Source organism: Manacus vitellinus, unplaced genomic scaffold, assembly GCF_001715985.3.
Source record: "Manacus vitellinus isolate BGI_N305 unplaced genomic scaffold, ASM171598v3 scaffold_22_pilon, whole genome shotgun sequence".
In the NCBI taxonomy this organism is placed as follows: Eukaryota; Metazoa; Chordata; class Aves; order Passeriformes; family Pipridae; genus Manacus; species Manacus vitellinus.
Window position 1 is genome coordinate 5,800,571 of NW_021939632.1, and position 20,712 is coordinate 5,821,282.

Sequence of the window (20,712 nt, forward strand, 5' to 3'; positions counted from 1 at the left end):
TAGACAGAGCTCTGCCTACTGAAGAACTTAATGGCAGCAGGGTCTCATAGATAAGTGTAAATATAAGGTACTTTGCACACCCACCACTTCTACATACCACGCCTCTAACTTCTGTTATTTGAAAAATAAACATATTGCATTCTTAGAACCTTAAATGTTATCAACTTTTCATAGTTCCTGTTTCATTATCAAATACTTTATATCTTCTAAGGCAAATCCCTATGGCATGACAGCACTTGCAGTGCATTTTTCCAAGCAGCTGGAGTGTGGAAGTTTTGTTTAAGAGAAACTGTTCTACTGATTGACCTAGAAAAAGGTGACCACTTAACAAAACTATGCATAAAACATTACAGTAACATTACTACGTTTTTTACCTGAAATTATTAACATTGACACTATTTGTCTTATATGTACAAAGTATACAAATGTGGATATAAGTATCTTTAGCAGAAGAAAACCACATGAGTACAGACAGATATATTAGGATTGCTTATAAAACAGTATTTCTGACAATGAGAAATTTCAAGAAGTAGAGGTTGAACAGTCTCTAGTTGGTTGGTTGCTATGGTGGTTTTTTTTTTCCACTGAACAATGTAAGTTTATGAAGAAAAAATGAGTGGGGAAGAAAACTATATCTTGAGTCTTCAAGACTCATCTATTCACTGCATGGCTTAAAATTGACAAGACAGGTATTGAACTCTTTGGTCAGATATGATCAGAATTCCCTTTTCCACATCTATCACTGTATGATATGTTAAAAATGTTTAAGTGTCTTAATAAATACTTTTTAGTATCATTCTCAAGGGAGAAACCCACAACCCCACGCCTCAGAACACACAGGAATAAATGAGTATTGATTTGGGGGTTTCTAACAGTACATCCTTAAGTATTTTTTTCATATTTAATTCAGCAAAACATGCCGGGGGAGGAAAACCAATCAAATATATTTCTTTAATCATGAGGAAATTAGCATCATGTCCACAAACATCACAGTACAATGTTATACAAACTACATTCTTTAGAAACTAATCAATACTACTTTTTATTATTTCAGTACTAACATGTACACAAATGCTAATTATACTTACATTGAACAGCATAGGAAGCCAGAAGAGCAGCAGTATTATAAGGACAGGGTAACCTGTTTTGTTGTGTTTTTAAAATGAGAAATAAATAAAATTAGATATTTCATCAAGCGAAATTTGGTTATTTTGAAAACCCTAGTCTTTTATAGTCTATGGACAAATTAGACAGGTAACTACTACAAAGACTTCTACTTGCACAGGCAGTGATTTATTCTTAATATATTTTTATTTTTGTAGGCAAAATCCCTCATCTCTCACTATTACGTTTTTCTCAATCAAATTTGCATTCAGTGTTTAACACAACAAAAATGTCTTACCTTCCAGTAAGAATGTCCTGCTTAATTTGCAAAAAGTACTGGTACCTTATTTAAAGAAGCAAACAAAAAACACTGTAATTAAAAATAATTTTTTTCCATAATTTTCCATCAATTTAATGTATTTTGCTTTCAGTTAGCACAAAACTAAACTTTACATTTTGTATGCTATTTCTTAAACTCTCATGGGAAAAAAATGAAACTTTGCTTAGTAAAATAATATTACAACTTGGTAAAATCAACTACTTACAGGTTATGAAGTTATACATTGTATTTCTCTAGAAGGCCTGCTTTATACAGTAACCTGCTTTATACAGTAACCACAAGCTGAAATTTGCATCTGTGTATGGAGGTATCCACATAAGAATGATCTGTACTCCAGGCAGAGAGAATTAATTTATTCTCACTGAGTATTTGATATTACTCTGTTTTAATTAAATTTTAATTTAATTATTCTTAGCATTTTGGAGTTACATTGTTGTTATAAAAGTTGTGGACTCTTATGTCAAATGCCTTTCAATTGACTTCCCTCAAACTTCTAAAGTTTTCTTTAATTATGGTGTGAGAAAAGCTTGTTTTAGAAATTCATCTAGTTTTCCCATGCCCATTCTTTCAAGTCAGGGAGGACATGGATACAGCAAAAGGAACAGACAAATACTTTAAAATAAGAATTATTTCCCACCAAACAGTGGAGGCAGAAACACTATGACTTAAAAACCCCAACAAGCCTGAAAGTGCAAACAGCTTTCCCTCTAAATTACTTCCTTTGTTTCTCCAACAAAACCCAAATATTTTGTTAATGTCTCAGAATGAATCTTTTGTTCACTCAATTTAGTTCCTTCATATTTCACTCCAAGGTTTTAGACAATTTCAAGGAAGTATAAATGTTTATATCAAGTAGCAAATTACACCTGCTACAAAGCTCCACTGAAACAGAGACCAGAGTGGGGTAACAAACAAGACTTACCAAGATGGCAGGATGTTAGCACAAGTTTAAACTTTCAGCAAAAAAAACCCTTATAACAGAGCATAAAAGCATCTGTAGAATTTGTCTATATTGCCTGTTTATTTTTTAAAAGAGGTTTCACTGTATGGCAAATTTAAACATCATTCCTGCTTCCTTATATATTTATTCTGGTTTGGGATCTCCTACATTAATGATATTATTATTATAACCATCTGGTTTGGTTTCCTTCTTGTAGCTCTGATTCAAAAGCTGGGAGTGACCTATACCCATTCATTGTAAACACTCGCCAAAATCACTTATCAAAACCACTAAATACTAAATATTTCCCAGAACTAACTTGCACTAAGAAATTAAAACCAAAATGCATTACTTTATTACACATATCATGACTACTCATAATTGTGTAGTCTTCAGAAAGTGGATTAACTATCCCCTTAAAGACTTCCACAAACATTTACAAATACACACAGAAATCCAATTATTTACAAGTTAAATATAATGTAAAGGTAAAACATTCCGAGTTTGAAAGAAAATGAAGGAAAACTCCTGTGAACTGACAAGTAAAGATATGAGTCCATGTGCTCAACTCCTACAAAACCATCAAGAGGTTCTTGAACTGACCAGAAAGGCAGGAAGCTTAGTCTAAGGTATTAAACCTCAAGAAGTTAAAACTGGGACATTAGCCACGTTTTAGAGACCTCAAAATAACTTTTTGTTTTCCACATTAAAATGAACATTGAAACCAAAAAAGATAAAACAAAATTTCTTTACCAGTTAAAAAATGCAATAAATGACAAGTTAATTTTATATATTATATAGATATGCTTCAGCTCAGCTTTGCTTGAGCATCTCTTCACAAATATACAGCTGCACCTCCATCTTATTTTACTTTTTCTGGTGTAATGTTTTATTAGAAATATTGCACAGCACTTAAAGGATCTCATGATTAAGGGACACCAAGCAGAGTTCATTTCCTGTCCACTGTTTTCAGCAAACAGGGACGTTGATGGTTTGTTAGCCAACCACCACAGTTTGAACACTGAAGCCTCACATACTATTTAGCAAAATTGGAAATCAACAGAAGTTTAGCAACACAGATCTGCACGGGCCTGCACAACACACCCAGCTGAAACAACGCAGGGAGCATCCCACTGCCACGGTTTCATCTTCCTTACACGGATATAGCCAGAAAAGGGTAAGACAGAATTACTGCTAACTGCAGCCAACGTTAATAAGGAAGTCTTCCTGCCTTGAGGAGAACTAATGAAGCTTCATTCCCTACCAAGACAAGTTCCCAAAGCCAAGCTCTCCAAAGCACAGCTCCCGCTGACCCCTCCTGACCTGGGGCATTCATAACCTGCCTCGCTCACATGAATTCACAGTGGTCTAATAAGACACGAGCTTGCACAGGATCTTTCCCTGCCATCTATTCATACTGCCTCATGTGTGGAGCCATTCCTGTTTTCAGGGAATTGATTAAAACTGAGCAGTCTCAGCTTGAGCTGGAATTGTCAGAAGTTTGCACCTTCTTTTCATTTCTTTTTTTTGAGGTAGGAATACTGATTACATGAAAGAACCTGTATTTGTGACATGGCATCCTAACTTCATTCCATAAAAGCCAATAGTTAATAACTCTCTCTTCGTAATAATTCCAAATACAAATGAGTTTTCTCAGGGGCAATTAGGCCTATTAGCAAAAAAGACAGAGTTGACCTAGATACAGGAATCCTACATTATTTCTCATTTAAAAGAATGCTGTATTTATAGCTTTGTATTTAGAGAGAATAGCACTTAAATAAACAGTTTTCTCCTTCTTTATGGTTTACATCATATTGATCAACATTACCCATTTTTTCATCTCCTTAGGAATATTACATAATTTCCTTTAATTCAAATAAAACACTTTCCACACCTTTTTTATTATTCTGATGGAGTAAATTGCCAAATTTTCCTACAGTAAATATTTCAATAAAACAAAGTCTCACCCAGGCTCTCATGAGACTCATTTTAGTAAATTCTATCTGCATAAATATATGCAAAATTTTGTCCAAAATATGACAAATCAATAGAAATTATAAACAAATGTGGACTCAAATTTTCACAGTTTTGGTACTTAGGTTTCAAAAGCTGTCCTTAATAATTCAGATACTGTTTTTTGAATGGAGCTGACCTGTTTTCAGAATGGCTGACATCCAAAAATTCCAATCTGTCAAATCATGCCATTTATGTAGAGGACCAGAAGTAATTAAAAATACTGAAAATTTGAGGCATTTCTTCTGGGACTAATTGCAACTCACAAGCCTCCTATTTTGATTTGCATTGAGCATTTTCTTCAACAGATTTCAACACATTGCTATCAAAATAAGCTTATGAGATTCAAGCTATGGTTGTGTCAAGGAATAAACCATACAGAAATTAATTTTTTAGTGTTAAGCAGAAAACTGGGGGGGGTGTCAAAAACGCAGAAAGTTTAGAAATTTTTTGGTTACAAAGGAGAACACAAGTAAGGATTAAATTTGCACTCATTGATGATTAAGCTTTTTCTCTCTGATCTATTTCCCCTTTTCTGTTTCTACTTGGTAGTATTTTCTTCATGTAGTTACTTCACTTTGCATATAAATTTTTAAGTTTATTCACAGAGACTACTTCTTATATTGATTTGGTGCAACTGCATAGTTCATATCTGTAATCATTAGGCAAAAATTAGAAGCTTGTCCATATGACAAGAATAATTTATAAGAAAATTACCATGCTATACCTTAAAAAAATTAATGATCAGTCTAGAAAAATATTTTATTGACAAAGTAACCAGACCTACCTTGTATATTCTTCTTGAAGCTTGTTTGGGTCACTTACAAAAAACTTAACTCTGAAGTTCAGACTGTGAGGAGATCCTCCTATGGTCAAGAAAAGTTATTTCTAATTAATCAGGGCACCCTGGAAAAACAGCATAATAACAATAGATGAATTGACGAAATACATACATTACTCACTTTTTAATTGTTTCCTGATAGGTTTGTTTGGATCCAACCACCTCTGGAAAGAGACAAATTATAACACCGACTTCAGAAAAACAAAGAAATACAAATCATATCCTTATACATCATGAAACTCTTGCTATTCTATTACTTTTTACTTGGTCTTTTACCAAAATGCCTCACTGGCATCTGTTGTCCAGATATCTGTCTCTCACAGTGCTAATTCTAGGACGACTTGCTTCTGTGATTGTCACAGGAGCCTGAGAGATGTTAGAACTCAGCTATGCTATGCTTAACAACCTTCAGCTACTCTAAGGTGAACTACCTGTAGCAGTGAAGAGCTACAGGCAGGCTAATTTACCCAACTCAGAAGTTAGTTTGCTTAAACTACTTCCAGTACTTCTGACTCTGTATTTTGCAGATCTGACAGAGCCAGTGAATGATCCCACTGGCTCCCAGATTCTCTTCAAATTGTCAGCCTAAGTGTCAGCACTGGTACATCACTAACTGGGACCTTGGAAACCAGGCTCAATACTCAGCCTATTGGATTTAAGGACTACAGAACAATTTTACCAAACAGTGCCCAATCTTGATCACCTCTACAGGAGAACACTGCTGTGTACAGACAGACCTTTATAAAAATCAACGTAGCAAATGTCAGATAAAAGTATGGCTCTCTGGAAAGCCCTGCAAGTTGTATAAACCACTGCCCACCAGCAACCCAGCAGTCTCTGCACGGATAAACATAGCTCAGTTAGCTCATAAGTCTATCTTTGGTATAAATACTGCTCAATTCCTCCTGCTGCCTTGCAAAGGAAGCCCACAAGCTTCAGGAGATCGTTCTATGGGCACAGTTCCTATGAAGTGACAGAGACCTAACACTGTACAGAATGCAACTCCCTCACATTTATCACAGGGCTTTTTATTTTTTTCAGGTGAGGGAGGAGGAAGCAAACACACAGAGGTACCTGAGCTACCTGACACACACTATGGATCTGAAGCTAGGACTAAATAATTTTATTGATTAGGAACTACAAATAATGACGAATAGATCCACATCAGTGTAGTAGTTGATTTAAGAGGAACCAAAGAGACAGTTTGATACAGCTTCAAAAATGTGGCTATGTAAAAAAAGAAAACAAACCACCAAATCTTTATACAGGATCAATTAACTTTTAAGACTAAATGTAAAGGCTTAATAAAGGACACTCCAGCCAGGGATACACAGGAATTTTAAGTAAGAATCTTTCAAAACATGTTGAAAGATACTTGACTTTTACTGTGAGATTAATATTATACATTATATATCATATACTATTATACATACATTATACATTATATTATTAAAAAGATAAAGCTTCTGCAGTTTATGAAATCCACGTTTAGACACAATGCTGGAGGTTTCACACTCAATTAGCAAAACCCCCTTCTCCCCATCATCTTTACCTCCTGCTGTATTAACTATATTTTAGTAATATTCTGCTGTGTTATTTCATAAGTAACTAGGATATTCGACAATCCAATAAGGTTTCTTTGTCCAAATGAACCAAGTGTAAATGGACATAAACTGAAATTAGTCAAACCCATAAATTCTTCAAGCTTACATGACTAATATTGGTAACATTTCTATTTAGCTCTGACACATTGTTTTCATGGCAACTAAGTATGTGCTGAAAAGACAAAATATTTAGAAGCCAAAAGAATACCAAACCTTTAAAGCATGTGCTTATATCAAACAGCTGTGAAGTCATTCTTTCAGACTAACTCTTAACCAGATCCTTCCATTACAGTGTTGTGTTCATCTGCTTCCAGACAGATAAACTAAAAAACAGAGAGCTTAGAGGTCTATGCTTTGGAAAGCCAGATAAATGAGAACTAGAACAGATTTCTGAATGTTGAGTAAAATGTTGAGTCATGATCAATTAAATACTTCTTAAACAAAGCTGAAAAATAATTCAGCCTTTTCTTCAGCATGCCTATGTCTTTTCAGCCTGGAAACAAAGTTCAGAATAAAAATATTAAATGAGGCCAGCCTGCCAATGTCTTAAGAGAACTATTCACAAGTGAATGTGGATGACTTTTGACACACAAGTTGGGAGATAAATTTAGACCCCATCACTGTGCTGCACATATAGTAGGAATAAGGTAAAGAACAGTATTATAAGGAATAATACTTAGTTAAATTGCACTTTAAACCAAGTATTGAACATTTGATAACTATAAAAGAAAGTAGTCAAGAAGCATTCTTCAAGCAACATTAATCTCAGTGGTATTGCTGTAACTATTACAGTGAATGGTACAGCTGGACCTCTTTGTTTCTACTGGTGATTTACAAAGTTCCAGTTGAACAGAATTCCCTTTCAAATAAAGCCCACAAAGTATTGTAAGCCCTGGTCAGAGTGGACTATATGAAGCACTATTAGAAGACCACGAGGTATCTGAGCTAGAAACAGAAACATCATACTGGACAATCTAAAACCCACTCATTTTTTAAGTCGTATTGACAAAAACAACAACAAAACAAAATTAAAACATATTTACTATTTCTGACAACAATCATGCAGTCCAGTAAACAGATAAAATAAAGCAAACAATATCCTTTTAAGGTATTATTTCATAAGCACAGATCTCAATATTTTACTCCAAATCTTTGACTATTCATATGTACTTTTATCACAACTACAGCAAGGTGATACTGACCCACTGAAATGACACAGATGGGGAAGATGGCACAAAATTGCAATGGTTTCTATTTACTTCTCTTTAAATAACATAGTACAGTGATGACCATAATTATGATTTTTAAAATAGTACTTATAAAGCAGAGTCAACTTACAGGGTTATCAGTAGATTCATCAGCCAACTGTAAACCAAAGTAATCTCTCTCTGTCAAATCGAGATGCTTGAAGACTACATCCAATAGAACTTGGCCCTGATCATGTTTCTGTAGAGAACAAATGCATACCTTTTTTTTAATGAACAAATATATAATTGGACACAGAGACTTCAGGCAGGTAGAGAACATATACATTCTTTCAGATGCACTGTAACAGTCTAAATTTTAAATATCAAGAAGTGTATCCCAGGAGTACTATTTTTAAATGAGCTTCATCTCTCTTTTTGAAACATATGTAAGGAAATCATTTTTCTTCTCTGTCATTTTCTGACAGTAAGAATTTCTCACTTCTCAGCTAGCTACATGATTATTTCTGAAAGCCATTCATTAGCCAAATTTGATATTTAAAAGTAGTACTGAAAAACAAAAAAGAAAAAAGTTTAAGATTTAATAAAGAACTCGGTACAAGTAAGAGTCTTGTTTGGGTCACTGAATTCAAATGTACAGGTCTGTACAAGTTATTCTTCCTTATTTTATCTGAAAACCTATTCCTGACTCTAAATGAACCAGCACATTGAAAATGTTTCCGAAGTTTAATGGTACAGACAGCTGAAGCAGCCAAACATCTAATTGAGAAGTGTCATTTAAACATGTTCTCTCTAAAATATTACTTCACTCTAAATGAACTAATTCAAATGAAGTGGGTAATAGTAATATTGTTTTTCAGAGACAAGTGAACAAACTTGATTTCTACTCCAGGGACAAATCTTACCCTCAAAATGATATAAAAAGAATCTGTAGTTAGTACCTAGCAATTTTTTGCCTAACCTGAAAATGCTGCCAACACAGTAACTGAAACACCAAGTGTGTCATTATGACAGGACTCAATAAACGCATTTGGTGAAATCTGAAGGGAGTTTCCCAAAGAAGTTAAAGTGTCATAGCTCCTTGAAATACAAGAGACAAGCAAAATTCTGCAAGAACAACTGTCAAACAAAAAGAAATAAGAAAGCGATGATTGATACATTTTCCACCCAGATTTTCTATTCCTCTGGCGCCCAAGCAGAGAAGCTTCTAATAATCTCCAGGTGCCAAGTATTATTGATGCTGCAGTGGATTTGATACATCTTGCCTTGTTTACTGTAGGCAGTAAGATATTTTTATGGTTTTAAAACAAAAAAACCTCCTGTTCTGCTCACAAATGACCTCACTTCACATAGAGATTATGTAACAGTTTACTTTTACAGCTGTTAAAACAGAAGTACGTAACTAAAAGATCAAAATAAGAATTTGATATCCATATAAGAGAAAAATTTACAAATCTACAAGTCCATAGTCAGACATCTGTTAACATCTAAGAGCATCCTATGAAAACTAATTTTTTTGTTCAGCTGAAATTACACTGAAGTTGAATAAACTGTCACTGGCAGTTATTTGGGGCTAAAAACTCCAAGAAGCTTGAAAATTTATTTCATAATAATTTTTAAAAAAAGTAGATAACAGTTATCCATAAATTATGCTTGAAATAATCCCAAGAGGACAATCATAATCACAGCTCTGCACATTCAAGTTGAAATTACATAAGGCATATATTTCAGGTCTCATAAATTTGGCTAAGTTGAAGCAATCTATGATTTGCTATATTTACTTTGAAAAAAAGATCTTATTTAAAAAAAATGCTACAGAGAAAATTTCTTGATGTTTAACAAAATATAGAAGCACCACTGTTAAAAAGTTCACTGCTGGAAAAATTTACTTTCCAAATTACTAAAAACAAACAAAGAAAAAAATCAGATGTTAATGTAATAAATGTACAACAGCATAAATGCATAAGGCATTTTTATACACAATCCAAAAAATAGTCACTTTCATTTTTACTAAATTAGGAGTTTCTGCTATATTTTGAAATAAACCAGTCATCAGTACAGTTTTATCAGCAAATAAAACTAATTTTAAAATTACATAGCAACACTAATTGCCTCTTGGCATTTTTCCCATGTAGATTTAAATAAGAACTCAAACTGAGAACTTATGATGGTAACTACCAGAAAATGGGAGACTTTGGAACCGAAGTTTAGGCTTACAATTCCCACAGCTGACATGTGACCTCTTTAAGGAAGTTGCAGATACCATCTCCGTAGCTTTTTTCCAATCTAATCCTGACAATGTGTACTGTTTCTTAAATATCTGAATAGATGTTTCCTAATGAAAAAGCTTGGAGCTCGCGGATCAGTTTGAATTAAGAAACATAGAACATCAGTTCACGACCACAAGGAAGGTATTTCTGCTGCAACTGAGCAGCAAATTTGGTAAGAGAAGACTCATTTCAACATGAAGCATTTGTTTGGATCAGAATGTTTTACTCTCAGTGCGAAATAAAGATAAGCATCTAGTAAAACCAGACCTCAGTTTAACCCATCTCAGATATTTATATAATGATGTTGCAGCTTGCCAAAGCAGGTGAAGGTCACAATCCTGCTTGTTGAGAAAGGTCCAAAATATTTGTAATACTATCACAACATTGAATAGCTGCTCCAAAAATATAAAAAAATATGATAGCAAGTTTAAACGTTTGATTTTTTTTTTACACAAAAGCAAAACCAATTAATGTAGATGAGCATAAAAAGAAACTTGCTTTGTTGCTAGAGATACAAAGTTAAACATTGTCATTTTCTTGTAAAACATGAAATAATGGAAACATATGAAAAATGGGAACTATCTATCAGAAAACTGCAGTAGTTAGACACAAAAATATCAATATTTTTTCCAGACTGAAGTATTAAAAGGTAATATGTACTTATCAGTCATTACTGGAGGCAAAATGGCTCATAAATTTTGGCCTTTCAGGACAAATTTGACATAAACACTAGACATCAATATGTTAACTGCACTTTATGAACTATCTATCATCTAGTACCAGTAGATACATACACACATTCATTTCTACTTGCAAAATGATTGTTACCTGTTCACAAACACCCGTGTTTGAAAATTTAGACAAACACCTGCAACTACACAGGTTTAATGCCTGGTTACCAACTCCTACCACCTTCTCACTCTGTATTTCTGATGTTTTGGTTTTGTCACTGGTCACATCAACTGCAAACACGAGATATCGCTGTAGTGTCAGCCCAAACAAATTGGGACTTGGGATGACAGAGGAATGGGATGATGGGTTTTTTGTTTTTTTCTTTTTTTTGGTCAAAAAAAAAAAGTGCAAGTAACTAAGTAACGCTCAAGATTAAATTACTGAAAATATTAACTTCTAAAATTACAGGGGGGGTGGTATGCGATTTTTGGGGGTATTTTTTTCATGTTTCGTTTGGGTTATTTCACAGGTTTTCAGATTTTACTTCTGCTAAAGTGTAAGTTCATTAAGTTTGAAGAGCATTCTGGGTTAATAAAGGCTCCAAACTGAAACATTTATCCATGACCACTAATCTTGCTCACAGAACAACCCATCCTATCTACCTTGTCTTAGTTTTCCCTCAAGTTCAGTGTGATCTCTGTATCCACATACTGGCTTTCAGGGACTACAAGTAAGTCATCCCGCATGGAAAATATATAATTTGAGGTATTTAAACAAGTAATTAAAACCAATTAAAGTAATTTGATCTTGAAGAAGCAGTTTTACGGTAATGCAAATCATCCTGATCACGTTATTAACTTGTCAGCCTCATTTCTCCCAGCCACGTGCTCTACTGAAGCCTGCTTTTCAGGATCGAAGCAGGATTTCTTCATTTGGTAAGCAGAGCATTTTATAGAAAGGATTTCTAATCTTCAAACATGTGCACAGGTTAGCTCCAACTGATTCTTCTGCCTGCAACCAATATAACCTTTGTCTGGCTACAGTCCACGGGGATTATTTGGTTTGATTTGTTATGCTCTATACAAGGCAAAGCTTAGCACAAAGCTGCCTATTTTGCAGATCAATGGAAAGGGCTGGTTAAAATGTGAACTTAGAACATGTCACATATTATCAAGAGACACTGCCTATGATCAGTACTTTGCTGATGGAGAAGAAACAGCACTTGAGTACATTTTCACTAATGCAGCACTGCATACTCCAGATGATTAAGTTTTACAATCATTAGCATACAGAATACCTATAGCAATCATCAGGAGGAAAAAACACGCTAATTTATTTGATGTTATCTTTGTTCTTCTTATTTTGAAAACAATTTCATAAATATTTATTGCTAAGTACAGTGTCAACCGCAATAAAGTAAAACAAAGCTATAAAACCTGAAAACCTGTATGCCATGTAGGTTACATTTGCTACAGTTGAATACTTTATTACTCCCTATTTGTGAAAAAACAGATTGAGGCTAAGACATGAGATCAAAATATTCAGCACCAAGGAACTTTTTATTCCCGAGACTCAGTTTTAATAGACAAACTTGTAGACTGATCTGTATAAGCAGTAATGCGTGATCCATGCAACTAAAATATTTAGCACACTAGGGAGGTGGTGAGAACATATTACATAAATTTTTCTTGGGAGAGACAGAATAGACATTTGAGTATTTATACCTGGTGCTTCTGCTCTAGAGAGGCACTAGCATTCTCTAAAAACATACAGCTTTTGAACAGCGAGATCAAAAAGAAGCACAATCTCCCATGCTTATTGTACAACAATTATTCCTTACGTTACCCAATTCTTATAAACAAACAAAAAACTACGAGACAGACACCTTAATGGAGAACTTATGCACCTAAAAGCAAAGACGAGAACATTTACAATTTCTTATGTGCTTCTAATGCATTGTATCAAACTACATTTTCCCCATAATGCTTTTTGGGAAGCAGTATAGACCGGGAAACTGTTAGCAAGGATGAGAAGAGTTAGAGAAGAGGGAAAAGGGATATAGGAAAAATTATCCCAGAAGGAAAATAGGCCTTGATGTTGACAAAGTCTTTGGGCATCCCTCCCCCAGCTCCATCATTCAAAATTCCCACATTTTACTACTCAGAAGTCCTGAAAAGTTAAATATTTTCTGAATGAACTACAAAAATGTCTCAAGAGAACATCCTAAGCTCTTCTATCCTGATTGAAATATCTAAACCAAATAACCACCTGACCTACCTCTAAACCTTAAGTACTTGACAATGGATCCTTGCAAGTTTTTGCTAGATAACAGATTTCACTTCTCTGATAGGCAGCTATAGGCTGCACAGGCTCTAACCACTGATTACAGAATAGAGAAATGCAATCTCTCTCACCAATCTTCCCTAAAACATTCAAATGTATCAATATCCTTCCTGAACACTGAATATCAGAATTCAGTATAATTACTGAGCACCAGAACTTTTTCAAATAGTCTGAATTAAACGTATCCCCATAGATTTGACAACTGCTTCAGTTTCTCCTTCATTTCCCATTTGAAGTCCCACAGCCTTGTATGATATTGAGCTACTCCTTCACTCCACTTGCTGAGGTTTTCTCTTGAAAAATTTTAGTAATCATGCCACCTGTAACTTTCACCATCACATTATTTAATCTTTCTCCATGTAAGTCATCAATTCTATACCTTATAAAGTAAAAGCAGAGTTCTACTGCCCCAGGACAACCCTACAGCTTCTTTCCTCTTAAATTCTGGTTCTTCTCATACAAAGATCCCTTTAAATGCTTTAATGTTTTCTTGTGAGGTCCTTGCCTATTTTTGAAAGCAAGGGTTGTGCTTGTGGGAACATACACACAAAACCATGAACATTTTCATTTTAACCCCTTATCAAGGATTACAGATTAGAAAATGGGAAGAATAACATATTTTAAATTCCAGGTTCATATATAAAATTTATTAATTTTTTTCATTCACAGTCCTCAGTATTCAGCAACCAGCTTTGTATTTGCTTTCCTGCCATTCTCACCAGTGTAACAGAAGGTGGTGAGCTTAAGTGAGGGAAATCAGAGAACAAGAATGTTAACTGAGAAAAGCAAAAAGCAGGGAAATACTTTAAGATGACAGCTGTGACCAAATATAACCAAACAGATGATTGAACACAGTCAGCTTACCATTATATCTTATTCATGCTCAAAACACAAAAACCAGAACGCAGCAGAACAAAAGCTTTTCTTTCAACTCAATGTCAATACCGTCCTCCATTTCCACTAGACAACTTTAATCCGTAAAGAGAACTACTAGAAATAAATTATGCTCTGTATATTGGATTTTGAAATGATGATGGTGCCAGAATGACTAAGTTTACAGTAACACAGCATGCACATGTACAAGCATGTCTGCCTGAACACAACTTGCCCTTCTATCCTGTACCTAATACAGGAAGTCAAACTCTAGCCATACAAATCCAGCAAAGGAAAGCAGGCCTGGGATATTGATTTGCAGTAAGCCAATGACTTACATTAACTCTGAAAGCTTGTACAGTGTTATCCAGGAGAAGAATGTTGCAGACCACCTCCGTATGCTGCCTGTCCCGTGCCAGCTCAGACGCTCGTACATTGTAGGTTCTGCCAGCAGGCAATCGGAAACGTGCGGTCATTACTGTCCACACAGGGTCTGCAGGCAAAACAAACACAAAATTTGAAAAGATCAAAAAAATGCAAATGTAAGAGTGTCATACTTCAAAGAAAGGTGAACAAACAGCAAGTCCATTATTTAAAAACTCTATTACAGACAAAAGAAGAAAGAATACTAAATTCATCGTAGCCAATAACGAAGCAATGTCTTCCAAGTTACAACACAACCTTATACCAAAATACTCAGTCCTTTACTTTCTGTCCATTGTCCACACCCTCTCTATTTTAAGGTTGTTTTGTAGTTTTGCTGGCTTTTTTGGGGTTTGGTTGGGTTTTTTTTAAAGATTCAGAACGGCATTTTCAATTCAAAAGGCACCGTAATTGTTGGGCATCATGGCTACTAGGTCCCAGTGTTAGATGCAATTAAGTAACTAATTTCAGTGCAACTCAGCAAAAAGAAATATGCTTACATAAAAAGCTTTATAGAGAAAAAGCACAGAGAAAAGAAAGCAGCAAATACACGAGACTTTGATGCGTTATTCTGCAGTGTCTGTGCATTCACAGTGTAATCATTAGACATAGAATGCAGAGTCATAACAAAAACATTAGCATTGTTTCTTCCCCCTTTCTTTATAAATTACAACATGAATAGTTTAAGATTCATCAAACCACTGAATCTTCTGCCTATGTCAATTTGTCAGTTTGAGAGCACAAACAATTCTTATTCTCTAAGTAAGGAACTCTGACGGTCACAAGTCCACACCCTGCACTGAGGGCTGATAAATGAAATGCAAGAACTGACTCTCACTTTTCAAATCTAAGATTCTGATGATTATCATCCAGCCCTGGACTAGCAAAGTACTCATGTCCCCACCTGACACTATTAGCCCTGTCCAACGATACCAGCTACTTTCTCAAGTACCTCACAGGATCAGGGCCTGTGATTCACCTAATTACACAGTCAGCAAACTATTTCCACATCCTTTGACAAGGGCACAAGCAAATGAAGTTTCATAACTTAAGCAGAGAACATACTGAGACATAAAATTAAAATACATTGAAGAGTAGTAAAAGAAAACAGGTATTCTCAAAACCGAATATAAAACAATTGATTTTTCCTTATTCTGTATAAAATTATGACGACTTCAAAAACATTTACATTTGGGGGGGTGGGGTGTATCACGATAAAAAAAACAAAGGAGAATTTAGCAGAGGACAGCAAATATTCCAGCAGTGATTAGAGAGCTTGTATGGATTGTAAGAGGTAGCTGTGCTCCAATATACACAAATGAATAGGGGTAAGAAGTGAAAGATCAGTCCCCTCCTAAATGGTTGATAATTTCAATTCATAGGCTCTCATGGGAAAGCGATCCAAACTGGGACTTGGCAGTTTAACCATCTTTCCACTGTACAGCCTGAGCAACTGCCCTAAAAATCCCTGAGGTAATTTGCTTTTCTAAATCACATCTTCTGCTCTTTAAGCATGACCACACACCTCAGACATAAAAAATCTTCTTGATGATAATCCATCCTTGCAAAATGTTTCAGTTTTGACTTAACCAGCATTTTCAGATTAATAAGTACTTGCTTCCTTACCAGACAGCTTTTTTATTTTGGAAACTCAGTCACTCTGCTTCAGAACTGCAATGCTGTATTCATGCAGAATTACAGCAAGTTTATTTTTGTTTTGCTAAACCAACATGACTAACTGAAGGACACAGGCAACAGATAAACCCACCAGCTGCTAAACTCATGGCTTTCTCTTAATGATAAATTAATGAAAAATTGTGTCGCAAACATTAAAACTCTCAAGTAAAGCTACAAACAAAGTCCAGGTCTGACAGCTCCTCATGGAGAGGCTGCTTCTGCTATGCCTTCTACAGCTCTCAAAAGTAAAAAGCAGGAGAAAACTAACAGAGAAGAGGAACTGAACCTCTATACCAGTGACCTGAGCCAACAAGGAAACGTTTCACAAACAGTATTTTGTCACATAGACACAATCGCAAGGCCAATTACCCTACTAGTCAGAATAGCATAAAGATTGGCATCTCTATCAGTGCACCTACACAACCGATAAGGACAGCCAGGACTTGAGGATGGTATTTGCCTGTGAACTAAATCAAAGAAGGGTTCAGAAAAGCATGCCATTTGATTAAAAACAGTATCTCCAAACCACAGAAATAACCCTTTGACAGGCATATTTTACAAGGATTTGAAAAAGTAACAAATCAACCAAGAAACAGTAAGGGTTATCTTCAGAGCCCTTTTCCACAAATACAAACACCAGTGCACAAAGAGGGACTGTTTAGCTTCTAAATAAGTACTGCAGTCTTCACAAATCCATTTGGTAGGGAGCTAGGTGAGTCCAACTCAACAATCTACAATTTTGTAGAAGAAGGGAAAAAAAAAAAAGACTTGCTAAAGGTCAAAAACCATCATGCTTTAAGGGAAGAAAAAGGCATGTCTCGCCTTTTGCCCTGTTCTTTCCTCTACATTTGTCTTATTTGCTGACCAAGACAAGACCAACAGTACTTCTTCCTTCCTCATCGCTACCTTACACTAGACAGAAAACTTCTGGGTTTCAAACACAGCAACAAATCCATAAGAGTGAGCAAGGAGAAAATCTGCCCTCAGTGACCCTCTAAATCCTTTAACACCAAGCAACCTTTCGCTCTGTTCCTTTGACAGACCAAACCTGCAGATCTATCTGTGCTTTAACATAGATCATCTTTGTTCCCACCAAACAAAAAACAGCAAATAGTCACAGAGAGTGATTTGGGTCTTTCTCAATGCACACAAATGAAATGATCAAATTCAAGAAAGAAGGCACTGTATTATAAGTTTGCAATGGAAACAGGACCACCTATACTGGGTCAGAACAACAGTTCATCAAGCTCCCGGACTGGAAGGGCAACACTTTCTCTGTTCTCTTTAAGGAAGAAAGAAACAAATAGGACACACATTTCTCTCATGCTGTTTCACAGTCTGGAGTTTAGCATCTTCCTAGTGTGAAGCTCATATTCCCATCATGCTGGACATCAGTCATTCATGAATGTTTTCTTCATAGACTTATGAAACCATGTTTTGTACTTTCAGATTAGGCAGTGAAAAATTATATTCCCTGTCTCACATAAAATACATAGTAGCTTGAACCACCATCTCATAGCAGACAAGTTTCTTGCATGAAACTAAGAGACTTTTGCAACTAGGGAACATAGTTTTACAGCTAAGTACAATGACTGAAATCCTGAAATACTTCTACAAAATGGAAATATATCAGTCATGAACATAATAGAGAGGAAGGTGACAATAGAATGACTACTTTTCTGCAAACCACATTCAAAGTTATTCTTTCCACATGTCAGAAAAGAAACTATGGAAGCATGTAGGGAATAAGCTAAAAAGCCTTCACTATGACATGCTCTCTCAAAAATACTCCTCCTTCTAAGATCTGCCGGGGCTATTACATGTAACTGCTTTGTGGCCAATCCTGCACACACGACCTGTATTTAAACCTCTATCAGCACACGTCCATTTTACGAAAAGGACACAGTTGCTACGTACAGACAGACCCTGCAATTAATGGACTTTTACTCTGATACATTTGTTTTACAAAATAATTGGCCCCAAATTGTATCCATACCATCTTTACTACTCCTTTCTTCCAGACATAAATGCACCAAGAACACAGACAGTATAATTTCTCCTGACCACATATTGCAAATCTTGCTATACATTTTGAAAACTTACTAACAACACAGCAGGATGGCTAGCTATTGCTTATAAGGTTATAAATCATAGCTATCTGATTTCCCAACACATATTGATATTTAAAATGACAAAAACTGATAAAAATTCAGCTACACTGGTTGCATACTTCTGCAACAAAAATCAGTTATAGCTGAAGCTAGTATGGAACAAAAAGAGGACTTATTTAAGCTCCAAAGTAAAATCTGCATCCCCAAAAGAAGTAAGAGTAAAGACAAAAGCTGAGATTCAAACAAAATAAAAGTTTGAGAACAACTGGTTTAAACAGCAGGCTAACTTCAGCAAGGTACTACCATGTGTGCACATCCGTGTCATAGGCAGTGCCATGGCCACTTACTCTACATTATTTTTATACATGCAAGTATGTTATATAAATTGGACTCAGATTAATCTTCACATATGAAGAAGGTTTCTGCTAATAATTTTTCAGTGTCTTCTGCTGAGCATGTGATATTTAGATACATGAATTAACAATCCAAAGCACGTGCTGCTCCAGCAACTGGAGAAGGACAGAACTTGTGCAATGAAGCTCCACTCACCTCTCAGATCTGTGGAGGGAGTAAGTTGTACATTTTCTGCCTGAGCTCAGGTTTCAAGTGATGAAGCAATTCAAGGGAGTGTTCCCTATCAAAGGGCAGAACATTCCTGCAATACTGGCTTGGTTAGGGCACTGAAGAGCATATAGAAGCTTCAAGTGAATTTTCGGCATCCTTTATTCTTTTATGTAAATGTCTACAGTAAAATGACAATTTGCTTCAGCTTACAATAAACTAACCAATTTTAAGCAGCTTAATAAATAAGCAGTTGGTTAAGCATGTAATTAACTGAAATTTAATTTATCCAGGAGTGCAACCACTTTGCTGACTTGATGCAAACTGTCTTTAAAAGAACTTTTCATTACTGTATAGAAAAGCAACCACCTTAACACACTGCCCTATGCACATATGCATGACAGGACAAGAAAATTTAATTTTTCATGGTTTCTCTGAAGCAGATAAGAAGTTAATGCACTGTCAGATTTCCATTTGTTCATAAGCTCGTATTTTAGCAATCCAGAAGGCATATATTTCCACCGTGGCCCACCTGTTCATTTGGGGACAACACATTACATGAATTTGCTACAAGGGGTGGAAAAGTAGGCCGGACTCATAGAAGACCTTACCACATGGTGCAGTTTGAATACATTCAGTAAAATGTAGATCCCATTGTTACTAAAATTACCCAGACAATCTAATTATGAGGAAAAAAATTCTATTAAAAATACAAAGACAATTTTTAAGGTTTTAACAGAGTAATACAACAAACTGTACTTCAAACCAACACTGAGTTATATCTAGAGCCCATCTTCATACACATTTATTGAAAAAATGTTAGTGAAACTACATTAAATGTTTTAATCCAACTAGTCAGAAAATGTTAAACGTTAGTTGACTGTGTACTATTTGAGGGAATTCCACATTAGTCCAACACAAAAGCTCAAATTTTTTTTTCTTTCAAAAATCTGTTTTGAAAGCTTTCAGCAATTCTGATGTAGTCCACAGCTTCAGGACATTCCTTAAAAATAAAACCAGAGTAGAAATGCATTTTCATTTAAGTGAATCGACCCATGCACTACAATCCTGAACTTGATCCAACAATTCATACTTCATTCATTTCTTCCTGCTTTCTGCTCACCAAACAATGGAAAGTATCCATCAATCTTTAAAGCTGATATGTAAACATTGGTTCATTTCACTTTGCAGTCACCAGGTGCAAAGGTTTCAGCAAGACTTCTAGTCAGACAACAGCATCATTATTGATTCTGGGCTCTATCAAAAGTTTCTCTTTAATTTCTAAATTTATTACCTTTAATATATAAATTAATCAAATTCATTCTGCTTAAGGAAAACAATATACTCCTGAAAAGTTATTATACAGTCACTTATTAAACTTTTCCTAAAACTTCACTGGAAGAGAGGGATATCACATTTTTGCTGTTGATGAACGGAAACAGTTACTGTGACTGTGCAACGTAACTACAAGCACGAGTCCTTCAGTGCTACTACATTCCCAGACAGTTGTCAAAAGACAGAACTGGATACAAGGAGACACAGGCTTTGGAAGTCAGGAAGGTAAAGTTTCCAAAACCTCAGCAACTTCTCTTCACTGGTGGGTAACCAGACTGTGCTCTCTTTAGCCCCGGTATCTGCAGAGGGCTGGCAGCTCCAAACTCTGCTGCTCTCTTTGTTACAGCCTGGCCCTGAGCAGCCTCCAGACTTCTTACATGAAAATGTTGCACAAGCTCAC

At 35.4% G+C, this 20,712-nt stretch overlaps 1 protein-coding gene across 3 annotated transcripts in view; it reads right to left on the reverse strand.

Annotated features, from left to right (window-relative positions):
- The window catches only part of PTPN4 (protein tyrosine phosphatase non-receptor type 4), a 111,935-nt gene that overhangs the window by 57,343 nt on the left and 33,880 nt on the right, over positions 1-20,712 (reverse strand). Inside the window, exons 1-6 of one of the 3 annotated variants that reach the window (XR_001920646.2) lie at positions 14,544-14,768; positions 8,181-8,288; positions 5,360-5,402; positions 5,185-5,263; positions 1,403-1,447; positions 1,089-1,141 (exon numbers count right to left, since the gene is read on the reverse strand). Coding sequence is in view for 2 of the 3 variants with exons in the window: in XM_029959817.1 (XP_029815677.1) it covers positions 1,089-1,141; positions 1,403-1,447; positions 5,185-5,263; positions 5,360-5,402; positions 8,181-8,288; positions 14,544-14,681 (466 nt within the window). In the remaining variant the exon portion in view is untranslated. Of the gene's footprint in view, positions 1-1,088; positions 1,142-1,402; positions 1,448-5,184; positions 5,264-5,359; positions 5,403-8,180; positions 8,289-14,543; positions 14,769-20,712 lie in introns of those variants that run through there. The other 2 variants (XM_029959817.1, XM_018072594.3) reach the window with 2 other exon arrangements.